Source organism: Entelurus aequoreus, linkage group LG09 (genome assembly GCF_033978785.1).
Source record: "Entelurus aequoreus isolate RoL-2023_Sb linkage group LG09, RoL_Eaeq_v1.1, whole genome shotgun sequence".
Classification (NCBI taxonomy): domain Eukaryota; kingdom Metazoa; phylum Chordata; class Actinopteri; order Syngnathiformes; family Syngnathidae; genus Entelurus; species Entelurus aequoreus.
The window spans coordinates 26843577-26870156 of record NC_084739.1 but is presented as its reverse complement, the minus strand read 5'-3'; the positions used below and the strand labels follow the sequence as shown (position 1 = coordinate 26870156).

Genomic DNA, 26580 nt, shown 5'->3' with positions numbered 1-26580 from the left:
CTTGTAAGAAACTTACTTTATTTGTCGCCATGGAGGCGAGGATTATTGATTTAGAAGTAGCTAAAACACTGCCGACTGCGTATGGATGTTCACCGCTAGCTAGCTAGCCATGTCTTAAAGCATCTCTTCCCGAGGGTGTTTAAGTGTTATAACTTCACCTTTATCTTTAGTTTTTAAGCCAAAATGCGACCGTTCTCCCTTTTCTCTCTACACACTGTGTCTGCTTGTAAGTACTCCGTGATTGTGCGCTGCCGAACATGCTTCTCTGCTCCTAAAACCAGCAATGTCACGACGTGACGACGCGCCGTCAAGCCCGAGAACCGGTATTTTTCAAACAGAGTATGGTACCGTTTTTGATTCATTAGTACCGCGATGCTATACTAGTACTGGTATACCGTGCAACCCTAATTTATAATATAAAATAAACTTTCACACGCTCCGTGGAGAGAAAGCAGCTCACCAGCTCATGATGTCAACACCCCAGTATAAGGTAAGACACCTCTCTTGATGAACATGCCGCTAAAAATAGGTCCTTAACGTTAGCGCTTATGATAACAATATCGCTAATACTTGGTTGATATTCAGGTCACGAAATGTGAAGGGAGTATTGTTGGCACTTTTTAAATGTTTTTTCAATGGATTTTATAGTTGGAATAGATGCAATGACTTCATGGCTCTCACTGGCTCCATTTGTATTTGAGTTAGAATGCATTAACAAAAGAAAAAGGTAACACTTTAGTATGGGGAACATATTGTAAGTAACAAAGACTTAATTTAGAGTTATTTGGTTAGGGTTAGAGGGTTAGGGTTAGAGTGTTAGGGTTAAGGTTAGGGTTGTTGTATAATAAGGCCATGTAGAATAAGGCATTAATAAGTACTTAGTAATGACTAATTAAGAGCCAATATGTTACTAATTTGCATGTCAAAAAGCAACTAATTAATGGTGAATATGTTCCCCATACTAAAGTGTTACCAAGAAAAACATATGTGTTCTTGTCTCTCATAAGGATTGTGAATTATAGTCAAAATGTTAAAAAATAGTGCTATTCCCCTTTAAGTTGGGGCACTTTTAAATTGCAGTAACACTGTATTTTTCCATAATTTCAAAAAAATTCCCAAAATGTTTGGTTGAATGTTACTGACAACCAAACACATTCTAATGGCATTTCGACCGTTTATTGCAATAGCCAAACTCTTATTTTGACATGACATATTTTGCTCTATGTGATCCCTCTATTCAGGGAAGAAACACATCAAAAATATATGTTTTTTTTTTCTTCCTCAGTAGCGAGGCCAACGCACACGTCTATCAGATTTACTGAGGTTTAGACTTTGCTATGGAAGCATCACCTGAGTTGGCGAGCAGCCCCGCAGTGTTTACTATATTTGGCATCAGGGTGGTATTAGTGTGATTAGTGGGTGTCACAGGGTACGATAAAACGTGAACCTTGAGCCAGAAATCAATGTCTTGCCGAGTGTGTTTGTCTGGGTTGCTAAGGTTTCTGGGAACGAGGCGGAGGAGAGGAGAGGAATGGCGACCAGCATGTGGAAATAAATAACGCTGAGTAGGCCAGCGCTCATGAGCCACTCCACGGGCATTTCTGACCAACACGTGTAAAAAGTTAGCTTTTGGTTATCCGAGAGGCCTTTTTGCCAGTTGGCTTTAATTGAAGGGGTGGATGATAGGGCATGTGGAAAGAATGTGTTCGATTTCCATTCTTTCCCCGAGTGCGAGATCCATCATGTAAGAGAGTGGTCCCCAACCACCGGTCCGGGGACAAGTACCGACCGGTCCGTGACGCATTTGCTACCGGGCCGTAGAGAAACATTAAATCATTTATAAAGGACTGCATTTTCTCCGATTTAGCTTTGGCCTGTCCCACCAGACCTGGGGTGTCAAACTTGTTTTCATTGAGGGCCACACTGCAGTCATGGCTGCCATTAGAGGTCCGCTTGTAACAGTAAATAATTAACAAATTTGCCTATGAATTTAAATATTTTTAATTTTTTTTACATAACGAGTAAATAAAAAATTGCCGATTTTACCACTGTTTTTTACAGAAAAAAAAAGTGGCAGCTTAGTTGCCAGTAAAATATTGTACTGTAAAATATACAGTGTTTTTTTTGTAAATATATTTTATATTACTGTACATATAAATACAGTACCGCTGTTTAATTTTATTTTGGCAACTCAGATGCCAGTTTTTTACCATAATAAAATGTGGTACCATAAAATCATCAACCGTGGATTTTACAGTAAAAAAACCAACAAAAAAAACTGACATCTCAGTCGACATAATTTTACTGTAAAAAACAAACATTGGTCGTTTTTTTTCCAACTTACAGTAATATGCTGTAAAAAAATAAATAAAAATACAGTAAAATCCATCCATCCATCTTCTTCCGCTAATCGAGGTCGGGTCGCGGGGGCAGCAGCTTAAGCAGGGAAGCCCAGACTTCCCTCTCCCCAGCCACTTCGTCCAGCTCCTCCCGGGGGATCCCGAGGCGTTCCCAGGCCAGCCGGGAGACATAGTCTTCCCAACGTGTCCTGGGTCTTCCCCGTGGCCTCCTACCGGTCGGACGTGCCCTAAACACCTCCCTAGGGAGGCGTTCGGGTGGCATCCTGACCAGATGCCCGAACCACCTCGTCTGGCTCTTCTCGATGTGGAGGAGCAGCGGCTTTACTTTGAGCTCCCCCCGGATGGCAGAGCTTCTCACCCTATCTCTAAGGGAGAGCCCCGCCACCCGGCGGAGGAAACTCATTTCGGCCGCTTGTACCCGTGATCTTGTCCTTTCGGTCATAACCCAAAGCTCATGACCATAGGTGAGGATGAGAACGTAGATCGACCGGTAAATTGAGAGCTTTGCCTTCCGGCTCAGCTTCTTCTTCACCACAACGGATCGATACAGCGTCCGCATTACTGAAGACACCGCACCGATCCGCCTGTCGATCTCACGATCCACTCTTCCCTCACTCGTGAACAAGACTCCGAGGTACTTGAACTCCTCCACTTGGGGCAGGGTCTCTTCCGCAACCCGGAGATGGCACTCCACCCTTTTCCGGGCGAGAACCATGGATTCGGACTTGAAGGTGCTGATTCTCATGCCAGTCGCTTCACACTCAGCTGCGAACCGATCCAGGGAGAGCTGAAGATCCTGGCCAGATGAAGCCATCAGGACCACATCATCTGCAAAAAGCAGAGACCTAATCCTGCAGCCACCAAACCAGATCCCCTCAACGCCTTGACTGTGCCTAGAAATTCTGTCCATAAAAGTTATGAACAGAATGGGTGACAAAGGGCAGCCTTGGCGGAGTCCAACCCTCACTGGAAACGTGTCCGACTTACTGCCGGCAATGCGGACCAAACTCTGGCACTGATCATACAGGGAGCGGACCACCACAATCAGACAGTCCGATACCCCATACTCTCTGAGCACTCCCCACAGGACTTCCCGAGGGACACGGTCGAATGCCTTCTCCAAGTCCACAAAACACATGTAGACTGGTTGGGCAAACTCCCATGCACCCTCAAGGACCCTGCCGAGAGTATAGAGCTGGTCCACAGTTCCACTACTAGGACGAAAACCACACTGTTCCTCCTGAATCCGAGGTTTGACTATCCGGCGTAGCCTCCTCTCCAGCACACCTGAATAGACCTTACCGGGAAGGCTGAGGAGTGTGATCCCACGATAGTTAGAACACACCCTCCGGTTCCCCTTCTTAAAGAGAGGAACCACCACCCCGGTCTGCCAATCCAGAGGTACCGCCCCCGATGTCCACGCGATGCTGCAGAGTCTTGTCAACCAAGACAGCCCCACAGCATCCAGAGCCTTAAGGAACTCCGGGCGGATCTCATCCACCCCCGGGGCCTTGCCACAGAGGAGCTTTTTAACTACCTCAGCAACCTCAGCCCCAGAAATAGGAGAGCCCACCACAGATTCCCCAGGCACTGCTTCCTCATAGTAAGACGTGTTGGTGGGATTGAGGAGGTCTTCGAAGTATTCCTTCCACCGATCCACAACACGCAGTCGAGGTCAGCAGAACACCATCCTCACCGTACACGGTGTTGATAGTGCACTGCTTCCCCTTCCTGAGGCGGCGGATGGTGGTCCAGAATCGCCTCGAAGCCGTCCGGAAGTCGTTTTCCATGGCTTCCCCGAACTCCTCCCATGTCCGAGTTTTTGCCTCCGCGACCGCCGAAGCCGCACACCGCTTGGCCTGTCGGTACCTGTCCGCTGCCTCAGGAGTCCTATGAGCCAAAAGAACCCGATAGGACTCCTTCTTCAGCTTGACGGCATCCCTCACAGCCGGTGTCCACCAACGGGTTCTAGGATTACCGCCACGACAGGCACCAACTACCTTGCGGCCACAGCTCCAATCAGCCGCCTCGACAATAGAGGTGCGGAACATGGTCCATTCGGACTCAATGTCCAGCACCTCCCTCGTGACATGTTCAAAGTTCTTCCGGAGGTGGGAATTGAAACTCTCTCTGACAGGAGACTCTGCCAGACGTTCCCAGCAAACCCTCACAATGCGTTTGGGCCTGCCAGGTCTGTCCGGCATCCTCCCCCACCATCGCAGCCAACTCACCACCAGGTGGTGATCGGTAGAAAGCTCCGCCCCTCTCTTCACCCGAGTGTCCAAAACATGAGGCCGCAAATCTGACGACACAACTACAAAGTCGATCATGGAACTGCGGCCTAGGGTGTCCTGGTGCCAAGTGCACATACGGACACCCTTATGTTTGAACATGGTGTTCGTTATGGACAATCTGTGACGGGCACAAAAGTCCAATAACAAAACACCGCTCGGGTTCAGATCCGGGCAGCCATTCTTCCCAATCACGCCTCTCCAGGTTTCACTGTCGCTGCCAACATGAGCGTTGAAGTCCCCCAGTAGAACGAGGGAATCACCCGGGGGAGCACTCTCAAGTACTCCCTCGAGCGAATCCAAAAAGGGTGGGTACTCTGAGCTGCGGTTTGGCGCGTAAGCGCAAACCACAGTCAGGACCCGTACCCCCACCCGAAGGCGGAGGGAAGCTACCCTCTCGTCCACCGGGTTGAACTCCAACATGCAGGCTCTGAGCCGGGGGGCAACAAGAATTGCCACCCCAGCCCGTCGCCTCTCACTGCCGGCAACGCCAGAGTAGAAGAGAGTCCAGCCCCTCTCGAGAGAACTGGTTCCAGAGCCCTTGCTGTGCGTCGAAGTGAGTCCGACTATGTCTAGTCGGAACTTCTCCACCTCGCGCACTAGCTCAGGCTCCTTCCCCCCCAGCGAGGTGACGTTCCACGTCCCAAGAGCTAGCTTCTGTAGCCGAGGATCGGACCGCCAAGTGCCCTGCCTTCGGCTGCCGCCCAGCTCACATCGCACCCGACCTCTATGACCCCTGCTATGGGTGGTGAGCCCATTGGAGGGGGAACCCACGTTGCCTCTTCGGGCTGTGCCCGGCCGGGCCCCATGGGGACAGGCCCGGCCACCAGGCGCTCGCCATCGTGCCCCACCTCCGGGCCTGGCTCCAGAGGGGGGCCCCGGTGACCCGCGTCCGGGCGAGGGAAATCTGGGTCCATAGTTTTTATTTGTCATTGAGGTCTTCGAGCTGCTCTTTGTCTGATCCCTCACCTAGGACCAGTTTGTCTTGGGAGACCCTACCAGGGGGCATAAAGCCCCCGGACAACGTAGCTCCTAGGATCATTGGGACACGCAAACTCCTCTACCACGGTAAGGTGGCAGCTCAGTGAGGAGACAGTAAAATCTATTCGTAATTTTTATAGTGTACAGTTTGATGGATAACTTGCTTCGAAATCAAAAGTTAAGCAGATATTTAGGTATTTATTTGGATTTTGACCAACAAAGTAATATAATATAATATTTCTTGCAGTATTGGACAACTATTTATTTTCCCTGTCAAACTAGAAAAAAAACCCTAATACCTTTAGTAAGAAAATAAGAAAGTAGAGAAAGAAAATATAAGGTATTGAAACATATTATTTCCAGGGTTTTGCGGGCCATATAAAATGACGTGGAGGGCCAGATCTGGCCTGCGGGCCTTGAGTTGGACACCTGTGCACTAGACACACCAATGAGCTTGTTTATAGATCTACAATAAAACTCCATATGGGAAGTTGCCATTTGTTATATTTGTTATAACTTTGTGACATGATACAATGCACATTAATGAACATATCAGACAGAAAAGTGACAGTTTGTAGCCAAAGGCTGATTTCCATCTGCATCTCATTGCAAAGAAACACTAATTCAGCGTTGTAGTGAGTTGTATTTTTCATGCACTTATTCTTGCTGTATTTATCTGGCACAATTTAAAATAATGCCTACATGAAACCGGTCTGTGGTGCAAAAAAGGTTGGGGACCACTGAATCTACTCTGGTCAAGTAGGGCACAGAAGGAAAGGTTGCATATCAACTTCTAAATTCTTTATGTCCTTGTAATACTTAACCCCTGCTGTTGGCGTAAATAAATCATGCACACGTCTTTTAACAAAACACCCTAAGTGGGGCTGCTCACCTCTTGACATTTCTAAAAATGAAATTCAGGGCATTAATGCTGAGTGCGGAGGAGTGGATTGAAGCTGGTGGGCTGTTTGTGTATCGTTGGTGATGCAGTGGTGAAGTATGTTGTCGGGCCCTCATTCACAATGAAAAGGAAGGTTAAGTACACTTAAAGTTGGCATGGAACCTCGGGACAATGCTGCCACCTGCTGTTTGTAACACATGAAGGAGGAGAATTGCAGGGGCTGGGGGGTTTGCATGGTGGAGAGACACCCTTCTAATGCTTCTAGAATTGGAGCCGTTTATGAATCACAGGATGTTTTGTCATGCTGCGTGATGTATGCTCCTTTCAATAAACGCTACATGAATGACCAAATAAAATGCAGGGAATTCTGAGATGTTTGGGATCACTTTGTACAACTGTGACAGTCATTAGGGCATGTTCAACTCCGAGTGCGACCTTTGCCATTCCCACTAAAGCATTCCTTTGCCCCTCTCTTGAAATGTCAGTTATGATTAGCAGAAAGGATTGTCATTGACTGCACGTCGCCAGCATTCTGCATGACGAACCAAACAGAGTCACTTCAAACGAACGTGCAGAACTGCTCGAACCGGACTTGTTGTGTATTTAATAGAGCCTGACATTTTTTATTTTTTCTGGGTGCAGGACAAAATAGCACGGATATGGAAAATGGTTTCTCTCTGCAGCTTGTTAAAAAAAAAAAAAGCAATTATAGAGGCTGCACAATAGCCATTGTGTGGAGCATGTTCTGTTATCGGTGTCATGGCTTGCTTTTACACGCTTTGTCCCACATGTCATCTGTACGCGCGTGTGTGTATGAGGAGAAGCATGAGTGTCATTTATTATGTAAATATATCTTAATTGTCCAACCTGCAGTCAGTAATTAGGGAGGGAGCATTCAAATTGCTATAATAATATAGTTCAAATATCACATCATAATGGGGTGGCTCGCATAGTAGAGTTACTACATGTACTGTAATACAAAATGAAACAAAGATATATTTTGCAGTGAAAAGTTGCACAAATTAGCCTCTCATTTGGATTATTTTTTAGAATAAAACCTACCTGATATAAGTGGTTACAAAAATTGCACTTTCACTAAATCTACTGGGTAGAAAAACAAGTAAACTCCACTTCCATCTAAGATTTGTTATGCTCCTCTTTTTCCTTGTCGCACCACATCAATAAAAAGAAGCCTGGTACAAATGAGTCTCAAACGATATTGACCCTGAAAAACATAAATGAGACATTTGGAATTTTAAATGGCTACGGTGGTACAGGGGTTAGTGCGTGTACCTCACAATACGAAGGTCCTGGGTTCGATCCTGGGCTGGGGATCTTTCTGTGTGGAGTTTGCATGTTCTCCCCGTGACTGCGTGGGTTCCCTCCGGGTACTCCGACTTCCTCCCACCTCCAAAGACATGCACCTTGGGATAGGCTGATTGGCAACACTAAATTGGCCCTAGTGTGTGAATGTGAGTGTGAATGTTGTCTGTCTATCTGTGTTGGCCCTGCGATGAGGTGGCGACTTGTCCAGGGTGTACCCCGCCTTCCGCCCGAAGCAGCTGAGATAGGCTCCAGCAACCCCTGCGACCCCGAACGGGACAAGCGGTACAAAATGGATGGATGGATAGCGAACAAATGTTGTGGAAATCTCTATATTGTTGTTGTCCATTTAAAAGCATACATTATTCATTGTGCAAATGGATGTTTGGGTTTTGGGTTGCATTTGTGATATCCTTCATGAACAGCCAAGTCACGAAAAAAAAAATCTGCATTTACAAAACCACATAAAGATGCTGTAATTTGCATGTTGAGCCAATAGCACACCATCTACCTGCCCTCCTGGACACTGTCCAAAGTAATACCCGCCGTATATGTGAGTTGAGAATTTGGGTTTCGGGAGTCTGGTTAGAGTAAATGCACACTTTGATGGAGAATAATGTTTTATTGTATCCTCAACAACCCTGTGTTCATTCATTTATGATTAAATGTGACACGCTGACACATGCACATGGCCTCGGTTTTAGAAGAGGAGTGTTTTTCGATGTTTACAGCCACTACCAAACAATAACATAATCGTTTTGGTTTTTTTTAAATATCCACTTTTGAGTCTCATTCCCATACGTTTGACCAAGCGGTCCAGTGTGTACAGCTGCTAGGGCAAAAGTCCACACACATACAATACATTTATACTATAAAAATATAAAAATGTGTTATTTTATTTGACACATGACATTTAAAACAACTTTTGTGTGCGCGTGTTGGCCAATCAGAAGCCTCAGGTTGGGTTTTTTGATGCCTTTGTCAATATTGTGGTTTATTAGAAGTTAATTAATGCGTGCATTATGTTGAAGTTTACCACTCGTCTACACACAGCCTGGGAGACATTGCCTTAAATTTACAGTAAGTGCCTATCAGCGCATCTAAGGCAATGACCTATATTGACTTATTCTATTCAAATTATACTGCTAAATGTAAATGTATTGAAATCAATGCGATTGATGCCTACACTTCAAAGGACACCAGCTATAATGTTCCCTTTCTAAACACACCAAAAGTTTTGGAAGGCCAAAACAAAACAAAAAAAACATGTGTTTGTTAAAATATCCGTGTATGTGTGGACACATAAATAAGTCTACTTCTTCCATACTCCTTTGTTGAACTGTGTAAGTACAAACATGTGATATACTTCAATGGTGAGTAGTGATGAGTCAGTGAGTGTGTGGCACACTCACTTGCTGTATTGACACTGTACTGATACTGCGTTGGTGGTTCATAATAGCGACGTCTGCTGGATTAAAAAAGTAACTACATTTGACCTGCAAACAAAATTAATATCAATTGTCCAAAGAAATAGATGTGCAGAAAGTACGGGGTTTGTCACTGAAACCTGGTTCCATAATGGCATCAGTGTTGACTTACACATTAGCAGCCAGACCGAAAAAAGAAGAAGCTATCAGTACCTTATTTTAGTTTAAAGTGAATGCAGACTCCACCTGCATTAAGTGCTCGACAGCGATAATGTTGCAGTAACGTTTTGTAAGTGATGTAGCGTCCCGACAGAAGAACGCAGTCTGATGCTTTTTAAAACTTTATTGTTGATTTTAACACACCAACAGCAGCCCCCATGACACCATTAGCTCTGCACTATCCCAGATAGTAGCCACAACAACAACAACAACACAGCACTTCTTCATATATCTGTATCATGAATCAATTTAAGTGGACCCCGACTTAAACAAGTTGAAAAACTTATTTGGGTGTTACCATTTAGTGGTCAATTGTACGGAATATGTACTTCACTGTGCAACCTACTAATAAAAGTCTCAATCAATCAATCAATCAATCAATCAATTACAAACCAGTTACGTTTACGGCGAGGAATGTTGTATTCAGGGAAAACCCGAAATTTTGAGCATCAAACATTACAAATCTAGAAAGTTGTTTTTTGTACGTTCTTGCAGTAATTATGACATTTTATTTGTTGTATTTTTTATTTTTGAATGTATTACTTAGTTACCTTTTTATTTATATCACTAAAGTATTTATTTCAGTAAAATTCAGTGAAAATAAGAAGGCATTGTTTTTTTTGTTGGTTTTTTTTGAGAAAATTGTGCATGTTTAACATTTTGTAAGTACGAGTTTGAAAACCATTTAAACGGTTTTTCAGGTGCCAATTTGGTACTAGTATTCGTTCAAATGTAAACAGTACCAATCCCAACCAGCAAGGAATATGAAACAGATACATTTCTGGTCAATGATCCACAGTAAAAAGGAAAAGAAGAACATTTTCCTTATTTGGTGCTGTCAAAATTATGCCACACTGATATTGCGGGGACAAGAGGGGTGTAAGACAGAGAGACAACAATAACAATAACAATAACAACCACAACAACAGAACAGCATCAGCAAATACAATATGTACAAATGTGATAGGAAAAGTGATAGCAAAGAAGCAGCTAGTAAGGTAAATATTAATAACACAGAAATGAACATTATTGCACTACAAATTGAGCAATACAAATACCAATAGAAATAGCACTATTGATAATGAATACAGTGTAAGTGAGTATACCTGTATGTATGTGAATTTGTATGTACAATATATTTGTCGGCAGCACGGCGTCACAGGGGTTAGTGCATGTGCCTCACAATACGAAGGTCCTGAGTTCGATCCCGAGCTCGGGGTTTGCATGTTCTCCCCGTGACTGCGTGGGTTCGCTCCGGGTACTCCGGCTTCTATGGCGTCACATTAGTACCAAAAATCCAAGCGCGTAAAAACTGTTATCGCGCGCTGATTCTCCACTTCGTGCGCGGTGCCTTTCTGCTGTCTCGGTCTGTGCGCTGTCATGTTTCATTTTGGTACTTTGGGGGCGGGCATGCTTAGACCGCCCCTTCTTTCTGATTGGCTTTGAGCAATCAGAAGTATAGCAGGGCGGGTCATTGGAAGAAGTGGTTAAAAAAATGTTGGCTGAAAAAGAGGTAAGTTATTGAACTGGTTTGGAGTGATTGTAAGGGTACTATTACTAAAAATAATAACAATACATTTTTATTTATAAAGCACTTTTCATACATTTAAAAAGCAGCTCAAAGTGCTTTACATAGTTAAAAACAAAATGAGAAATAACACCCACACCCCATGAAGACAGTCAAACATGTACATAAAAATAAACAAACAACAACAACAACAACGATAATAATAACAACACAGGAACCCTCTGGACGTGGAGATCCAGAGGGCTCTTTGAGGAAACACTAGATGATCAAATAAATGGATTAAAAATAATCAAAATACACATAAGGTAAAAGTCCAAAAATAATATGAAATAAGATAAGATATAATCAAACATAAAAATAAACTACAATATGAAAAACTATAAAATAAAATAAAATACAATAAAAACTGAAATATAAATATAATAAGACCATATACAATTAGGCTAAGATATGATAAAACATAAAAATAAGCTAAGATATGATAAAACATAAAAATAACTAATACTAATAGAATAATCTTGCACATTGGGCCTAATATTTGTGTAGTAAAGTGGTTTTTGAATTCGAGCAATGTAATCTGAAAGATGTTTAAAATATCAACAATTAATGTTAATATTTTTGAAACAATATACTTCTCATAACATGAGTATCTGTGTGCATGAGAGAGTGTAAAGAAAAGCATTGCTATAGTTTCACTTCATCTGCCTTTTTTTACAACCTACTTGAAGTTGTATTTTTCTTATTATTATTATTTTATTTTATTTTTAATTTTTTTATTTTCAAAGCCAATCAAAAAGAAGGGGCGGTCTAAGCATGCCCGCCCCCAAAGTACCAAAATGAAACATGACAGCGCACAGACCGAGACAGCGCGCGCGCAGAAAGGCACAGCGCGCGCGCAGAAAGGCACCGCACGCACGCAAGAAGGCGCCGCGCGCGCGCACAAAGGCACCACGCGCGCGCAAAAGGGTGTCGCGCGCGCGCACGAAGTGGAGAATCAGCGCGCGATAACAGTTTTTACGCGCTTGTATTTTTGGTACTAATGTGACGCCATAGGCTTCTTCCCAACTCCAAAGACATGCACCTGGGGATAGGTTGATTGGCAACACTAAATTGGCCCTAGTGTGTGAATGTTGTCTGTCTATCTGTGTTGGCCCTGTGATGAGGTGGCGACTTGTCCAGGGTGTACCCCGGCTTCCGCCCGAATGCAGCTGATATCGGCTCCAGCACCCCCCGCGACCCTGAAAAGGACAAGTGGTGGAAAATGGATGGATGGAATATAAAATAGGAGATCACAGACACGCTGACACACAAGATTACGACCGCAGCAGCTGGCCGACTTGCAGCACTGCGAAATACTCTGCAGCGGACCAACTTTTTACATTTTATCAGACACGTTAGGTTCATTTGCACAAAGTATCGGTATCGGATCGGTATCGCCAATACCAGCCTGAGTTTCTCTTGGTATCGTATCGGAAAGACAATTAGTGGTATCGCCAGGGCCGCCGAAAAGGGGGGGTAAAGGAGACAGATTCTAGGGGCCCATGATGGAGGGGGGCCCAGAGAGGTCCCTAATGATGATGAAATTATAATGTTGCCGCTGTGTTGGGGGCCCTGTAAAGATTATTTTCATGGGGCCCAAAATCCCTAGCGGCGCCCCTGGGTATCGCACATCACTACCATCTAGACGGTTTTCAATACACACTGTCACTCGATAGCCGAAAAAGCACTTTCTGATAAACATTGTCTGGCACTTCACAGTCAGACAACATGGCAGCTTTATCTTTTTTTGTTTTTCTTAAAGTGACACACACATCGAGGAACTCCTCGTGTTTCATTCTGTCATGATCCGTGGGCCGGATCATGTTTTTGTGTTTTCTGTTAGTTTTGGACTCCTTTTGTTATTGCTTGTGCACCTGTGAGTTTGTTTCGTCACCATGGTTACTTATTATTTTCACCTGCCACTTGTGTTCCCGACGCGCACCTGTTTGCCATCACTGACACTATTTAAACCTGCCTTTTTGTTCACTCGTCCTGTTCTCCTTGTTTGCGGTAAGCATCAGTCACGTTTTTTGTATTTCATGTTCCCGACTCTGGTGCTAAGTGTTAGCCTTAGCTTCCCGTGCGTTCGGCACGCTTTTCCTTTGCTTGTTTTTCTGTTTGGCTATGATTTTTGTTAATTAAACCATCTCTTACCTTCACGTTTTTGTCCGGAGTGTTCGTGTTGCACTGGAGGAACGATCCCGCACAAATATGCGACCCACACGTGACAGAAGGAGAACAGCATACAGTTCTTCCGCCACGAACTTCGAGAAGCTGGACTTAGGTATGTGGTTAGATTTGGAGGCAATGGAGGCGGAGACTCTCCGCTATTCCCCCTTGGAGCGCCAGGACCTGATGTGGGGTCCTAATGGAAAGTTGATCCCACTCAACTCCGTATGGCCCGAGGACATTGTCGCGCCACCGCAGTACCGGACGCGTCAGCAAAAACGGAAGCCAGCCAAAGAAGCTTCGTTTCGCCGTTATGACGCGTCGCTCCCGCAAGCTCCTCCCCCGGACCGAAGCAAGTTGCAGCCAGACCAGTATTCCTCGCCGCCAAAATTAGGTAATCCCATCACACATTTTGCTAAGCAATTCACCGATTGGGCTGTCAGTCAGCTGGAGACCCGCACGGATGACATCATCCCGCCCACTGTGGATGACGTCAGAGACGAAGATGTTTTTTTAAATTCTTCTGACTCTTTCTGTCAGCAACCTCCTAAAGACTTTAATTATAAAATTAAACATTATCAGGACATTATTTTGAAATTTAGATGTCAGCCACAGTCTCCTTCTGAGTGCCAAGCTCCGCCCCTTAGGACTCTAGCCCCGCCCAAGTCAGTGACTTTTTCCTCTCATCCTCCCAAAAGACCTCAGGTGGGGGATGGGAAAAGACATTTTGGACAATTTAGAGGGGAGGATTTTGCCCCCCTCCTGACCTCCCGCCACCCACCCTTAAAGACTGTTCCAGACCGCAAGGAGCGCGTCTGGTATCCGCCCCTTGAGGGGGGGGGGCTGGGGCCGGGAGCTGTGCTGGTGGGGCTGCTCGGCTGCGCCAAGCCAGGCAGCAACCTCCATCCCGGCCGCCACCACCAGTCTTTCAGCATGCTAAGCCGCTACCCCCAGCTAGACCACCTCCGCCATGCTCATGGCTAACCTCTGCCCGGGTGGGCCTGCAGACGCCACCATCTTGTCCGGTGGGCCTGCAGACGCCACCATCTTGTCCGGTGGGCCTGCAGACGCCACCATCATCTCCGGTGGGCCTGCAGACGCCACCATCATCTCCGGTGGGCCTGCAGATGCCACCATCATCAGTTCCTATACCTGCTCCTCGGCTGGCACCTGTGCCTGCTCCTCGGCTGGCACCTGTGCCTGCTCCTCGGCTGGCACCTGCGCCTGCTCCTCGGCTGGCACTTGCGCCTGCACCCCGGCAGGCACCTGCTCCTGCACCTCGCCAGGCACTTGCTCCTGCACCTCGCCAGGCACCGGTACCTGCTTCTCGCCAGGCACCGGCACCTGCTCCTCGCCAGGCACCGGTACCTGCTCCTCGCCAGACACCGGTACCTGCTCCTCGCCAGACACCGGTACCTGCTCCTCGCCAGACACCGGTACCTGCTCCACGCCAGTCAGCGGTACCTGCTCCACGCCAGTCAGCGGTACCTGCTCCTGCAACCACGTCTGACTCGCCGCCTGAACCTGCTACCACGCCTGACTCGCCGCCTGTACCTGCTACCACGCCTGACTCGCCGCCTGCACCTGCTACCACGCCTGACTCGCCGCCTGTACCTGCTACCACGCCTGACTCGCCGCCTGAACCGGCTACAATGCCTGACTCGCCGCCTGAACCTGCTACCACGCCTGACTCGCCGCCTGAACCTGCTACCACGCCTGACTCGCCGCCTGAACCTGCTACCACGCCTGACTCGCCGCCTGAACCTGCTACCACGCCTGACTCGCCGCCTGAACCTGCTACCACGCCTGTCTCGCCGCCTGTACCTGCTACCACGCCTGCCATGACGGCGCCGACGCGCCCACCTCCCCGTCGACCACGGATGTGGCCGCTCCGTGGTCGTCCGCCTCGCCAAGTGCGCCCACCTCCCCGTCGGCCACGAATGTGGCCATTCCCTGGTCGCCCTCCTCGCCAGCTGCAGCGGCGTTCCACTCGCCGCCGCCACTTGACTTTGCCTCGGTGGATTCGGGGACACTTGGCTTTTCGACCCACCTCCAAGTCCTCCCTCCGCCCGCCCGTGACTTTTGACCCTGCTTGTTTTTTTTTTTGTTTTTTTTTTGGAAATCTTGTATCTGTCCTTGAGGAGGGGGTACTGTCATGATCCGTGGGCCGGATCATGTTTTTGTGTTTTCTGTTAGTTTTGGACTCCTTTTGTTATTGCTTGTGCACCTGTGAGTTTGTTTCGTCACCATGGTTACTTATCATTTTTACCTGCCACTTGTGTTCCCGACGCGCACCTGTTTGCCATCACTGACACTATTTAAACCTGCCTTTTTGTTCACTCGTCCTGTTCTCCTTGTTTGCGGTAAGCATCAGTCACGTTTTTTTGTATTTCATGTTCCCGACTCTGGTGCTAAGTGTTAGCCTTAGCTTCCCGTGCGTTCGGCACGCTTTTCTTTTGCTTGTTTTTCTGTTTGGCTATGATTTTTGTTAATTAAACCATCTCTGCCCACCGCTCCCCAAGGGGATGGGACAAATGCAGAGGACAAATTTCACCACATCTAGTGTGTTTGTGACAATCATTGGTACTTTAATCTTAATCTTAATCTTAATCTTACCTTCACGTTTTTGTCCGGAGTGTTCGTGTTGCACTGGAGAAACGATCCCGCACAAATATGCGACCCACACGTGACACATTCGGCATCAATGCTTCAGTTTGTTTTGACGCATCACTAATGTTTTGTAAACCATTACCAACCCCTTAAGACGTTGTCGTTACAACAGGAAGTTTGTGTCCGTAATGCCAACTCTCACAAAGTGAATCATTTATCCGTGTTGCGATCTTTTGTACGTTTGCTTTATCACGGTTTGTGATGAACATTTCTCTTTCCTTCTAGGAAAAGAGGAAGCAGGTGATGAAGACGAAGATGACAATGGTAATGTCACTATACGGCTCATTAACATGCTCACTGCCCCTTGACTCCGCCAGTGTTTCTTGATGTCATTCGTCATCCAAAATTGAATTTACTATTTGCTCCATGACAGCCTTTCCATCCCACATGCGAGAACTGCAGCAACAAAAAAAAGTTATCTTATCACAAACGCTTGAAACAAAGAAATCCCTCAATTATGTATGGCTTTGGAAGTGACATTCTTTTCCCCTTCTTTTTGTCACCTAATTTATGCATGCTTTGTGGTTCCATTGCTCTCACACTGCAGTACAAAGACAAAGCGACATAAAGCGATGGAAGTAAAAAGCCGTTTGAGGTTTTATCGAAAGCAGAGGTTGACTCCAGGCACAAATATTTTTTTGTACTTACTTTTCTCAATTCTTCTTGTTTTTAGATGCAGAAGGAACTGAAGACGTGGTGATGGAGAGTCAGAATCCAGGTATGGTATACTTAAACAAAGCCTTGCTTCATGAGGTTGTTTTCAATCACAACAGATTCAGTGTTGGAGCTAGAAATTTTCAAAATGGGGTCCCAGGGACCCCATCAAGTCATAAAAATGGGGTCCCAAAGTACATTTTTGTGGTCCCACTTTATTGTAACCGTTTTGAAAACAAATGATAAATGTATGCATTATCCTGTTATACCTCACATTCTATATTGTGTTTTGGAAAAAGGTTGTCATAAACGTTACTTAATTCAATAAAAAAAAATGTTATGCATATGTAAATGTATTCAGTTATAAACATTCATTCACTTTCTTCTTTCCTTCATGGATCTAAACGTTACCGCTGCCGGTAGTTTTTTCTATATTTTTATGAAATATTTTGTAGGTGTATTTATTTCAGTATAAAAGTGTAAAAAGTGTTTTGCTTCAATCATGAAATTATGATAATCGGGTGCCAGGGCATACATACATTATTTATTTAACGCTTAAATCTCTAGAGTCTACATCAACTTCAGATCTATCCCTCAATTCTAAGTTGTTTTTTTTTTTTTGTTTGTTTTATGTTCTTTTTTGGTTTTTTTGTTTTCCGCCCTTTTTTGTCAAACACACAAAATATGCAAAGTCTTCCACAAAAAATATTTTTCAAAGTAGAATATTTGATGCGAAGTAATCGGAGCCTTGGATAGGTCAATATTTCATAAAAACATTGATTTTGATTCAGTATTATGTTTTGAGCAATGACAGTTTTAAAGAAAAAAAAACAGCTTTGTTTTATTAGTCAACATTGCAACTTTTTCTAAATTACATGTCACCTGTAAGCTATTGTTTATTTTAATAGTATTTTTAGAATGTGCCATGGGCCTTTAAAACATTGGCTGGGGGCCGCAAATGGCCTCCGGGCTACACTTTTGACACCCCTACTATAGATAATAAAAAATTAAATCTGATAAGTCTATCAGTAAAAAGCAGAGCCTGGCGACGCATGCTTGTTTATCATAAAGTACAGTCAGCATCTCTGCTTCAATAAACAATGACGGTGATGACGTCACTGTCAGCGATGCGAGCGACACTTGCTAACTTGTCAACCACTTCTCGTAGAGACTCCTTTTGAAAACTCTTCGCACATTAACACTTCAAAAGGCACATATTTTTCCATTTGTTGACCTCCAAAGTATGTTTTTGTGGTAGTGAAGTCTGGTCGGGTGCTGGTTAGCTTGAAACTAACAGCTAGCCTGTCTCCATCCTCAAAAGATGTCAATCCAGCGGGAGATAAAAGTGAAATTTCCATGGACTCACAAAGACTAAAACAACTAATTTACTGGAGACATGGCACAGGATGAAGTTAAAAAGGTTGACTTTACACACACCTTAGTGTTTACCATGAAGTCTTTCTTTTGACAGCCCCTCGCGGTAAAGTTGTCTGAGTGCAAAGTGAGGCAGTATTTGTTATTGATAAAACTTTTGGCGAATCAAAATTTAAGAAATTGTACTGGAAAGTTCATTACTTTGAAGACGACCAATAAAAACACATAGAAGGCAGGGTCGGTTAAAAAAAAAAAAATCTGCGTCCGACTTCCAGAAATTCACGTCCTTACTGATTTCAATGCGTAAAAAGACACAAAAAATGCGTGAACGGCAACAGTGAGATTGATACTCATGACCTGAGTTGTTATTCATATCCGGTGGTACTCCAGTCTTTGTTAGTAATCTGTTCCAAAAGTTCAGATGATAATTGAATCATGTGAAAACGGAAGCATTTTTTTCCCATAAGAAATTATGTAAATCTAGACACCTGTTCTAGGTCTCCAAAAATATTAACACAAACTATTTTGTAGAGAATATTTATACAATGGACCTGTCTCTTAGCTAATTGTTAAGTATTATGCTTTACTGTAAGTTTCAAGCAAACATTTGAGTTCAAAGCATCCAAGCCATTAGTTGGCGTAGCAAAAGTCAGACTCGTAAGCACCGACCAAAACATCTGGTCTTACTCGCTAGCCTTAGCATATAGCTAGAGATCAACATAACTTTGTTTTCCAACCATTGGATGGAAGAAAGTGAGTGTGAAGGACAGTGCTGAGAAGAAGTGGATGTTATTCATTTAATTAAAGAAAAAAAATCATCAAAAATATGAACGTAATTCAAGCGTATCACTGCTAGACTGCAACATACTAAAGCAGAATGACTCTAACGCCAGCCAAGAATGTTAAAATATTATCTAAATGGTGGACAATTATCCATACATATGGAGAAACTGCAGATGGTGCGTTTGACAGAGAAACTGTTACGGTACAGCGGGGAAGGAGAAGACGGCACAGAGGCAGGGACGTTGTTAGCTTGCAGCGTGTTTATTATCACAAAGGAATGAGGCGTGTAACTAATCCAAATACTGTGTGTGTGGTGAGACTATGTGAAGTGATTATATGTGGAGTGTTACCAGGTGGTGTTGAAGGTGCGTGTTGAGCGAGATCCGGAAGTCAGGGAGTGCAAGGCAGTCTCGGAGGTCCGTGGGTAAGCGAGAGGTCCGTGTCCAGGTGAGAGGCCGAGATCCAGGAAGACAGCCAGGGAACCAGAGGGAATTTGGGGAGACGAGGCACACAGCTCGAAACCAGGAAACGGGGGAACGCTGCAGGATGACGACACAGGACACAAGACAATGAGCACAGAGGAGGAGAAACACAGAGAGAGCGAATGCACATAGGGAGAGTGCTAGAGACGTGTAGGCTTACTGTACCATACAGGGGGCTACGTTCTGGCACTGGAACGCAGGACACGCTGGCTTAAGACGGCAGGGAAAGTAGCTGCAGGAGAGGAATGCCCGTGGGCGTGTCCCAAGGCGCGCTCAGCGGAGCGAGAGGCGGAATGCACGGCGAAATGCGCAGCCGAATGCGTGCCGGAATGCGTGCCGGAATGCGTGCCGGAATGCGTGCCGGAATGCGTGGCGGCCTCCGCTCGCGCCGTAACAGAAACGGCTCATAGGAGATATCGTTGAAGTCACTGTCTAATGCAAATTATTATTACATTACTTCATAAAACTACTGCAGTTGTTAGTAGCACATTTTATTACATTATTTTTCATACAGTGTTTCTTATCTAAAAGTTTGACTTTCTTTTTTAAAGGCATGTCACATATTGATATTGTGTAATTGTGTCGTTAATTGATTTCAGTTCATTTCAGTGAGACGTTGATTTGAGATAGGGGTGTTTTGAGTTCAGAGCTCCGTCACAGAACCAAGTAAGGTCGTAAGTAATGAGTAAAAGTATGAGTTACATATAAATGACAAATGGTCAAATTAACATTGAGGATAAAATAGACTTCATGTATCCCAATTTGGAAAAAATTCAGAGTTGTTGTGTAAAATGTTGATAAGAATAGGATGAGCAGGACAACAGCACACATGACTAGAATGGAATGAACAATGGAATGACTAAATGACTTTGGGGACGGCGTGGCGCTGTTGGGGGAGTGGCCGTGCCAGCAACCTGAGGGTTCCTGGTTCAATCCCCACCTTCTACCAACCTTGTCATGTTTGTTGTGTCCTTGAGCAAGACACTTCATCCTTGCTCCTGATGGGTCGTGGTTAGGGCCTTGTGGCAGCTACCGCCATCAGTGTGTGAATGTGTGTGTGAATGGGTGAATGTGGAAATAGTGTCAAAGCGCTTTGAGTACCTTGAAGGTAGAAAAGCGCTATACAAGTAACCCATTTACCATTTACCATTTAAACAGTAATAGAACAGAAGTAAGGCCAGTAATAATAATATCATAGTGACACCCATATTACACAGAGAGCACACCAAAAAAGATATACACTATGTACAGATTACTATATTTACATTTGTGTGTTATAAAGTCTTATGGCTACCATGAATTGGTTAACGTGGACCCCGACTTAAACAAGTTCAAAAACGTATTCGGGTGTTACCTTTTAGTGGTCAATTGTACGGAATATGTACTGTACTGTGCAATAATACTGTTTAATAAAAGTTTCAATCAATCAATCAAAGGCTGTCGGGAGGAAATTAACTGCGATAGCGCTCCTTCCTGCACTGCAAATGCAACAATATGTTGCTGAAGGAGCTCCTCAGGGCCTCCACAGTGTCATGCAGTTGGAAAGAGGGGTTGGCCAAAGTGGATTTCAGCTTCGCGCACACCCTTCTATCAGCCACCTCCATGATGGTGTCCAGTGAGCAGCAATGGACAGAGTCCACTCTCCGAATCAGTTTATCAATTCTGTTTATGTCTCTGAACACGCCGCCCTCATCCCACTCCAGCTTACGGTGGCATATAAACACGGAAGAAGCCACCACACTGGCTTTCATCATTACTTTTACCTTTATCGAAGACTATTGTTTGTGGGAGGGAGAGCCACGCAGACGGCACCTTTGTACTGTTTTTTACCTTCTTTATCAAAGTGCAGGCACTCACTCACTCACTTTTGCAGTCTTTTGAACAAAAAAAGGCTCCAACTTGGGATTTCTTTCTGTGCACTCGATCAACAGGTGAACAGACTAGTTAGGCACAATGTTTGGGCCATACCAAAACCCAAGGTACCACTATATGGAATGTGTTTACCTGTGTGTGTGTGGTGCTGCACCTCAAGAATACATGCAAACACAACTTAATATAAATATGGTCCAACAACCCCTGAAAGTGGTTTAGGTGAGTACACATACAGTAGGTCCAGATTTAATGTACTAAAGGTTTGCGTGTATTAAAACACGTGCAAACTTGATAGCACACGCAAAGCTGATTTATTGTGCAGAAGATTGTGTCTCTTAAGTGAGCAAAATGAGAAGTCCAATCCATTTAGCGTGTCTGTTTTTAATCAATATGCAGAAAATATGCTGATTATCAGAACGCCCACAATACTGGGAAGAGACAATAAAAATATAATCATTTAGCACATGCACTGTGATTTATCAAGGCGAAAACTTTTCTGCGAGCCGCTGTTTTGCGTTTATATTTAGCACGTCTTGAAAGTTGCCCATAAATGGCTGTAGGAAAGGAGGCGATCACGCAGCTCTCTCCTGCGTATGCTTGTCAACGTATATGAACCGTCAAAAATTAAAAACATTAGACATATTTTCTATTTAGCAATATAATTTTCTAATTTTAGAAATGCTGGATGACTTAAAAGGCTCATTAAAACTACCGTATTTTCCGGACAATAGGGCTCACCGGATTATAAGGTGCACTGCCGATGACCTGTCAGGTCTATTTTCATACAAAAAGCGCACCGGTTTATAAGGCGCATTAAAGGGGTCATTATTTTATATTTTTTCTAAATTGAAAACACTTCCTTGTGGTCTACATAACATTTAATGGTGGTTATTTGGTCAAAATGCTGCATAGATTATGTTTTACAGATCATCTTCAAGCCGCTTTCTGACAGTCGCTTCAAGACGCGCCGTTTTGTAGGCGGTCTTATTTGCGTCGCTCACCTTCGGCGGCGTCTTTTCTCCGTCATCTCTGTTGTAGCGGTGTAGCGTGCAAGGACGGGAGTGGAAGAAGTGTCAAAAGATGGGGTTAACTGTTTTAATGACATTCAGACTTTACTTAAATCAATAACGGAGCAGCATCTCCTCATCTGTGGCTCACTAGTGCAATAACAACGCCGGAAATGTGTCCCGTGAAAAACCGTCCAACCGGAACTCTCTAACAACTAAAGTTATTTGGGTGAATAATGCAAACTCACTACACCGGTATGTTTTAGCGCTTTCATGGCGAGTTTACTGACAGATATAAGTAAGACCTTCAGGTAAGGTAAGAAAAGTTGCTTTTGCATAATATTGCGAAACAAAACGCCAGACAATATGTCTTACATTATACACACACCATAATAATACTCGTATGTTGAAGCACAGTACAATCCATCAAGTGGTGTGGCTTAATAGCTTACCAAAGTCATACTAAAACATTTTGATAGATTTTTGAGCGTCGTGTGTCATGTTCTATATTTTCAATGGAACATACAACATTTTGGCACTGTAGCACATGTAGCTGTTATGTGTGACTGCCATCATATTGCAGTCTACACCTATCTCTTGTGTGTGACTGCCATCTACTGGTCACACTTATCATTTCACCATGTACCAAATAAAATAGCTTTGAGGTCGGTAAGCACAACCAAAATTATTCGGTACATTAGGCGCAACGGGTTATAAGGCACACTGTCGAGTTTTGAGAAAATGAAAGGATTTTAAGTGCGCCTTATAGTCCGAAAAATACAGTATTTAAATTGATGTGTTTTCGTGTCTGCTGGCATTTTTTTATTATTTTTATTGAAGTTCGTATTTATGAAAAATACAACTTCTTGAATAATGCATTTTCTTCCCGTTGCAACAATCCCGCACACGCTTGCAGTTAATGCCACCAGCTCCCACGTTTATTGCGCTGAAAAAGTTGGTTCAGTTGTGGACGCACTTGCAGAACTGCTTCATAAAAGCACATACAAAGTCGTACATGCCTGCTGCATGTTTTAAAACTTAGCAAAATGCCACATTTAGGAGCATGTTAACATGAATGTGCAGTAAATGAGGGTCTCCATGGTAAAAGCCACGTAGAACACACAAAAACATCATTTAAATAATGCCAATTAATCGTACACACAATTGTATAGTTTGTACATGCTGCTTAGCGCGTGTTATTTGGATCTTAGTAGATCAGGCCCATAGGCTTCTTACGTGTTTGTGTTACATAAAGTCACCATACTCTGAGAGCAATAATTTATTTTTCTCTGAACTCTTCTACCTGCCTATGTCATTAACATTCAGGACTTGCATCGCTGTCAGGGAGCAGTGCATCACTTCTCTTTTTATTTTATGTAAATCCTATTCTATTGACAACATTTTGATGGATGAAGCACGCACTGTAGTCTCTCTCCAAACATGAATTTTGTAGACGTTCAGTAAGAGTGTTGTGGTAAATGCATCCCTGAGTTGCTGTCCAAGGCCTTAGATCTGGAAGAGTAAGGTGAGAGCAACATTGGGGAAAAAAAAATCTGAATAAAAACAAAAAAAAAACGCTGCAGGCCAATGCAGCTCTTGTCTATATTCAAAAAAACAATCTTTGGCCACAGACTTTCTATTAATTTCCAAGCTCTTTCAGTTTAACCACTGGCGATGGCGTGCCATACTTCCATATATACTGTAATTCCCATTATTTACATCTTCACCAAACAAATGTTGTGTATGAAAATGTGAATAGTTCAGCTCACATTAGACACAAATGGATCCTAATTTGACGACTTCACAGATCTCATTGTATCTTTTTTTTGTCTTTTGATGTTGGTCAAGATGAAGATTTGGGCCATAAGGAGATGAGTCAAGACAGAGTTGAAGATCAAAATAAGAACCAAGACACTGACGTCGATAAAAATGAAGATGAAGACACAACTTTTGACAGTAAGGATAAAGATGAAGGTAAATATTTATTATGAATAAATGTGATTAAAACTGTTTTGTGGTCTGGAAAAAAACATCAAGATGACTATTAGGTGACTAACACGATACAGTATATGCCAGGGGTCCCCAAACTTTTTGACTCGGGGGACGCATTGGCTTAAAAAAATGTGGCCGGGGGCCGGGTTGTGTGTGTGTGTGTGTATATATATATTTATATATATACTGTATATATATATATATTCATTCCTCACGCACTAATTGACTAAAAGAGTGCGCACTCGCCGCACGCTCGCCCAACAGTGATGTCATGTTATCGATGGGAATATGCATTTTAGGCAATATGATTTGCCTGAGCGGGTAGGAGACCCCGAGAGTAACAAGCGGTAGAAAATAGATTAGAAAGGACAAATAAATTCAAAAACTTGAGACTTCCCGCGGGCTGGATTTTGCATGCTACACGGGCCGTAGTTTGGGGACCCCTGATCTAAACATACCCGCTGCCGGGTATTTTTTTCTATACTTTTATTGTCATATTGTCAGAATGTGTTTGTTCTATTTTTGGCCAAAGTAAGACAAAGAAAACAATCTGAAGTTGTACTTTTTTTGTTGTTGTTGTTTTAATGCCATGATTTTAATAGTCCGGCTCCTGAGCTAAAATGAGTTGGACACCCTTGATGTACAGTATTACAGTATATGTAACAGCTGCAGCCAAAAAAAAGAGAGTAGATCCAGCAGAAAATAGATATTATAAAGCGGATTTTGGACGCTGGCGGGCCGCATTCGGCCCGTGGGCCGTAGTTTAGGGACCTCTGGAATATGCAATATGATCAAAAGTAATCGGATTCTCCTCTTGGTTTTTCCTGGCTTGGTTTGTATCCCAGCTGCAGTTGGGCGGAAGGCACCTAATCGCAGGGCCAACACACACAGACAACATGTTTACACTAACATTCACACACTAGGGCCAATTTAGGGTTGCCAATCAGGTGGGAAGAAGACAGACAGAACCCACTGCCCACCCTGCTGCCCCATAATCATAGATTATTATGTTCTGTGCTGCCATTGCCACTGTCATGCATACTATATATCAGGGGCGTCTAAAAAAAATAGGCTAAAAAAAATTGTCCGGGGACCAAAAGCAGACATATACACACTTATACAGCTTATAAACAGACAGTATATATGTGTGTATATATATACACATATATATATATATATATTTGCTGTATATATACATACATACATACACATACAGACAGTATATATATATATATATATATATATATATATATATATATATATATATATATATATATATATATATATATATTTGTTGTATATATATATACATACATACATACAATGTATATGCAGTGCAAAATATGTAGATGTGTAGCATCTAAATTAATTGGCTCTCTGAATCACTACACTAACTTCAGACGTGGTTACAATTTTAAGGCAAAACCTCAGTTTTTATTATTTATTCCAACCTTGTGTGCTGTCTCATTCAGAGTGCTTGTGTGCTCGTGCTGATCAAGTTTACACAGCTGTTTTTACATGCAATCAGAGATCGCAGTGATATAAGTCTGCATATTAATTGTATACCAAATAGAACAGAGAAACTTCCCAAGCATGTACAAATGCAGTACAACCTGTGGTAATGACCTTTTTTCAAGGGTATTCGCCAATAGGCTGTTATATGGGTCCACGCACACACAAACACACAGGCACACGCACACACACACACACAGCCATGCACACACAAATATAACATCATAGCAACACTTTGTTTGCCACACAGCAGAGCGTCGATTGTCATTTGTACAAAAATAAAAAACTTAAAATTAACAATATTATCAGGAAATGATCAGAGGCACTTCAGTTTGCATTGATTTAAGCAACAACACATAACTTTAACTGTTATCAACAACCTCCACCCCCACATCAGACCCTTACGACACTGCAATATGAAGTACAAATGATAAAACATTGAATATTAGCAGGATGTTAAAGTTCAACTCCGACCTTGTTTCCTTCCGTGATGACCTCCTTAAAGTCTTGTGATCAATCAAAAATATCAAAATAGCTAAAATGTGCCAAACATGGCAAAGTGTGGAAAGAAAATGTTTTGCATATTATCCATCTTCGTACTGTTTTTAAATAGGTGTAATTTTAAATTATGTATGGTGATTAGACATTTTTTATAATGTCCACTGCTCCAGATAATTCAGTGAGCAGGTTGTGTGTCGACTTTCTTTGCAGGTTATAGTTTATTTGCACCATGGGAAAGGTTGTTAGGATCTGTTCATATAAATTGTTGCTATGCTCATTGTATTTCAATATAAAACTCACGGTCACTGATTAACATTATTAATGTTGTCCACAAGAAGGCGGCCTAATTGCGGTGATAAGACAGTCATGTTGTTAAAATTAAACTCGAGACATGCCACGGGCCAGACTTCTTATTCAAGACGCTGGTGGGCCGCACTTGGCCCGCAGGCCGTAGTTTGGACACACCGGCTGTATATGGTCTTGCTGCTATTGGAA

The 26580-nt window shown here is 43.5% G+C and overlaps 1 protein-coding gene across 4 annotated transcripts in view; it reads left to right on the top strand.

The window, feature by feature from the left end:
• macrod2 (mono-ADP ribosylhydrolase 2) overlaps positions 1-26580 on the top strand; it is a 1153479-nt gene that overhangs the window by 1037720 nt on the left and 89179 nt on the right. For 3 of the 4 annotated variants that reach the window (XM_062058480.1, XM_062058479.1, XM_062058482.1), the window contains 3 exons: positions 16134-16172; positions 16582-16626; positions 23929-24054. In XM_062058480.1, coding sequence (XP_061914464.1) covers positions 16134-16172; positions 16582-16626; positions 23929-24054 — 210 coding nt within the window. The remainder of the gene's footprint in view (positions 1-16133; positions 16173-16581; positions 16627-23928; positions 24055-26580) is intronic. The other variant, XM_062058481.1, reaches the window with a different exon arrangement.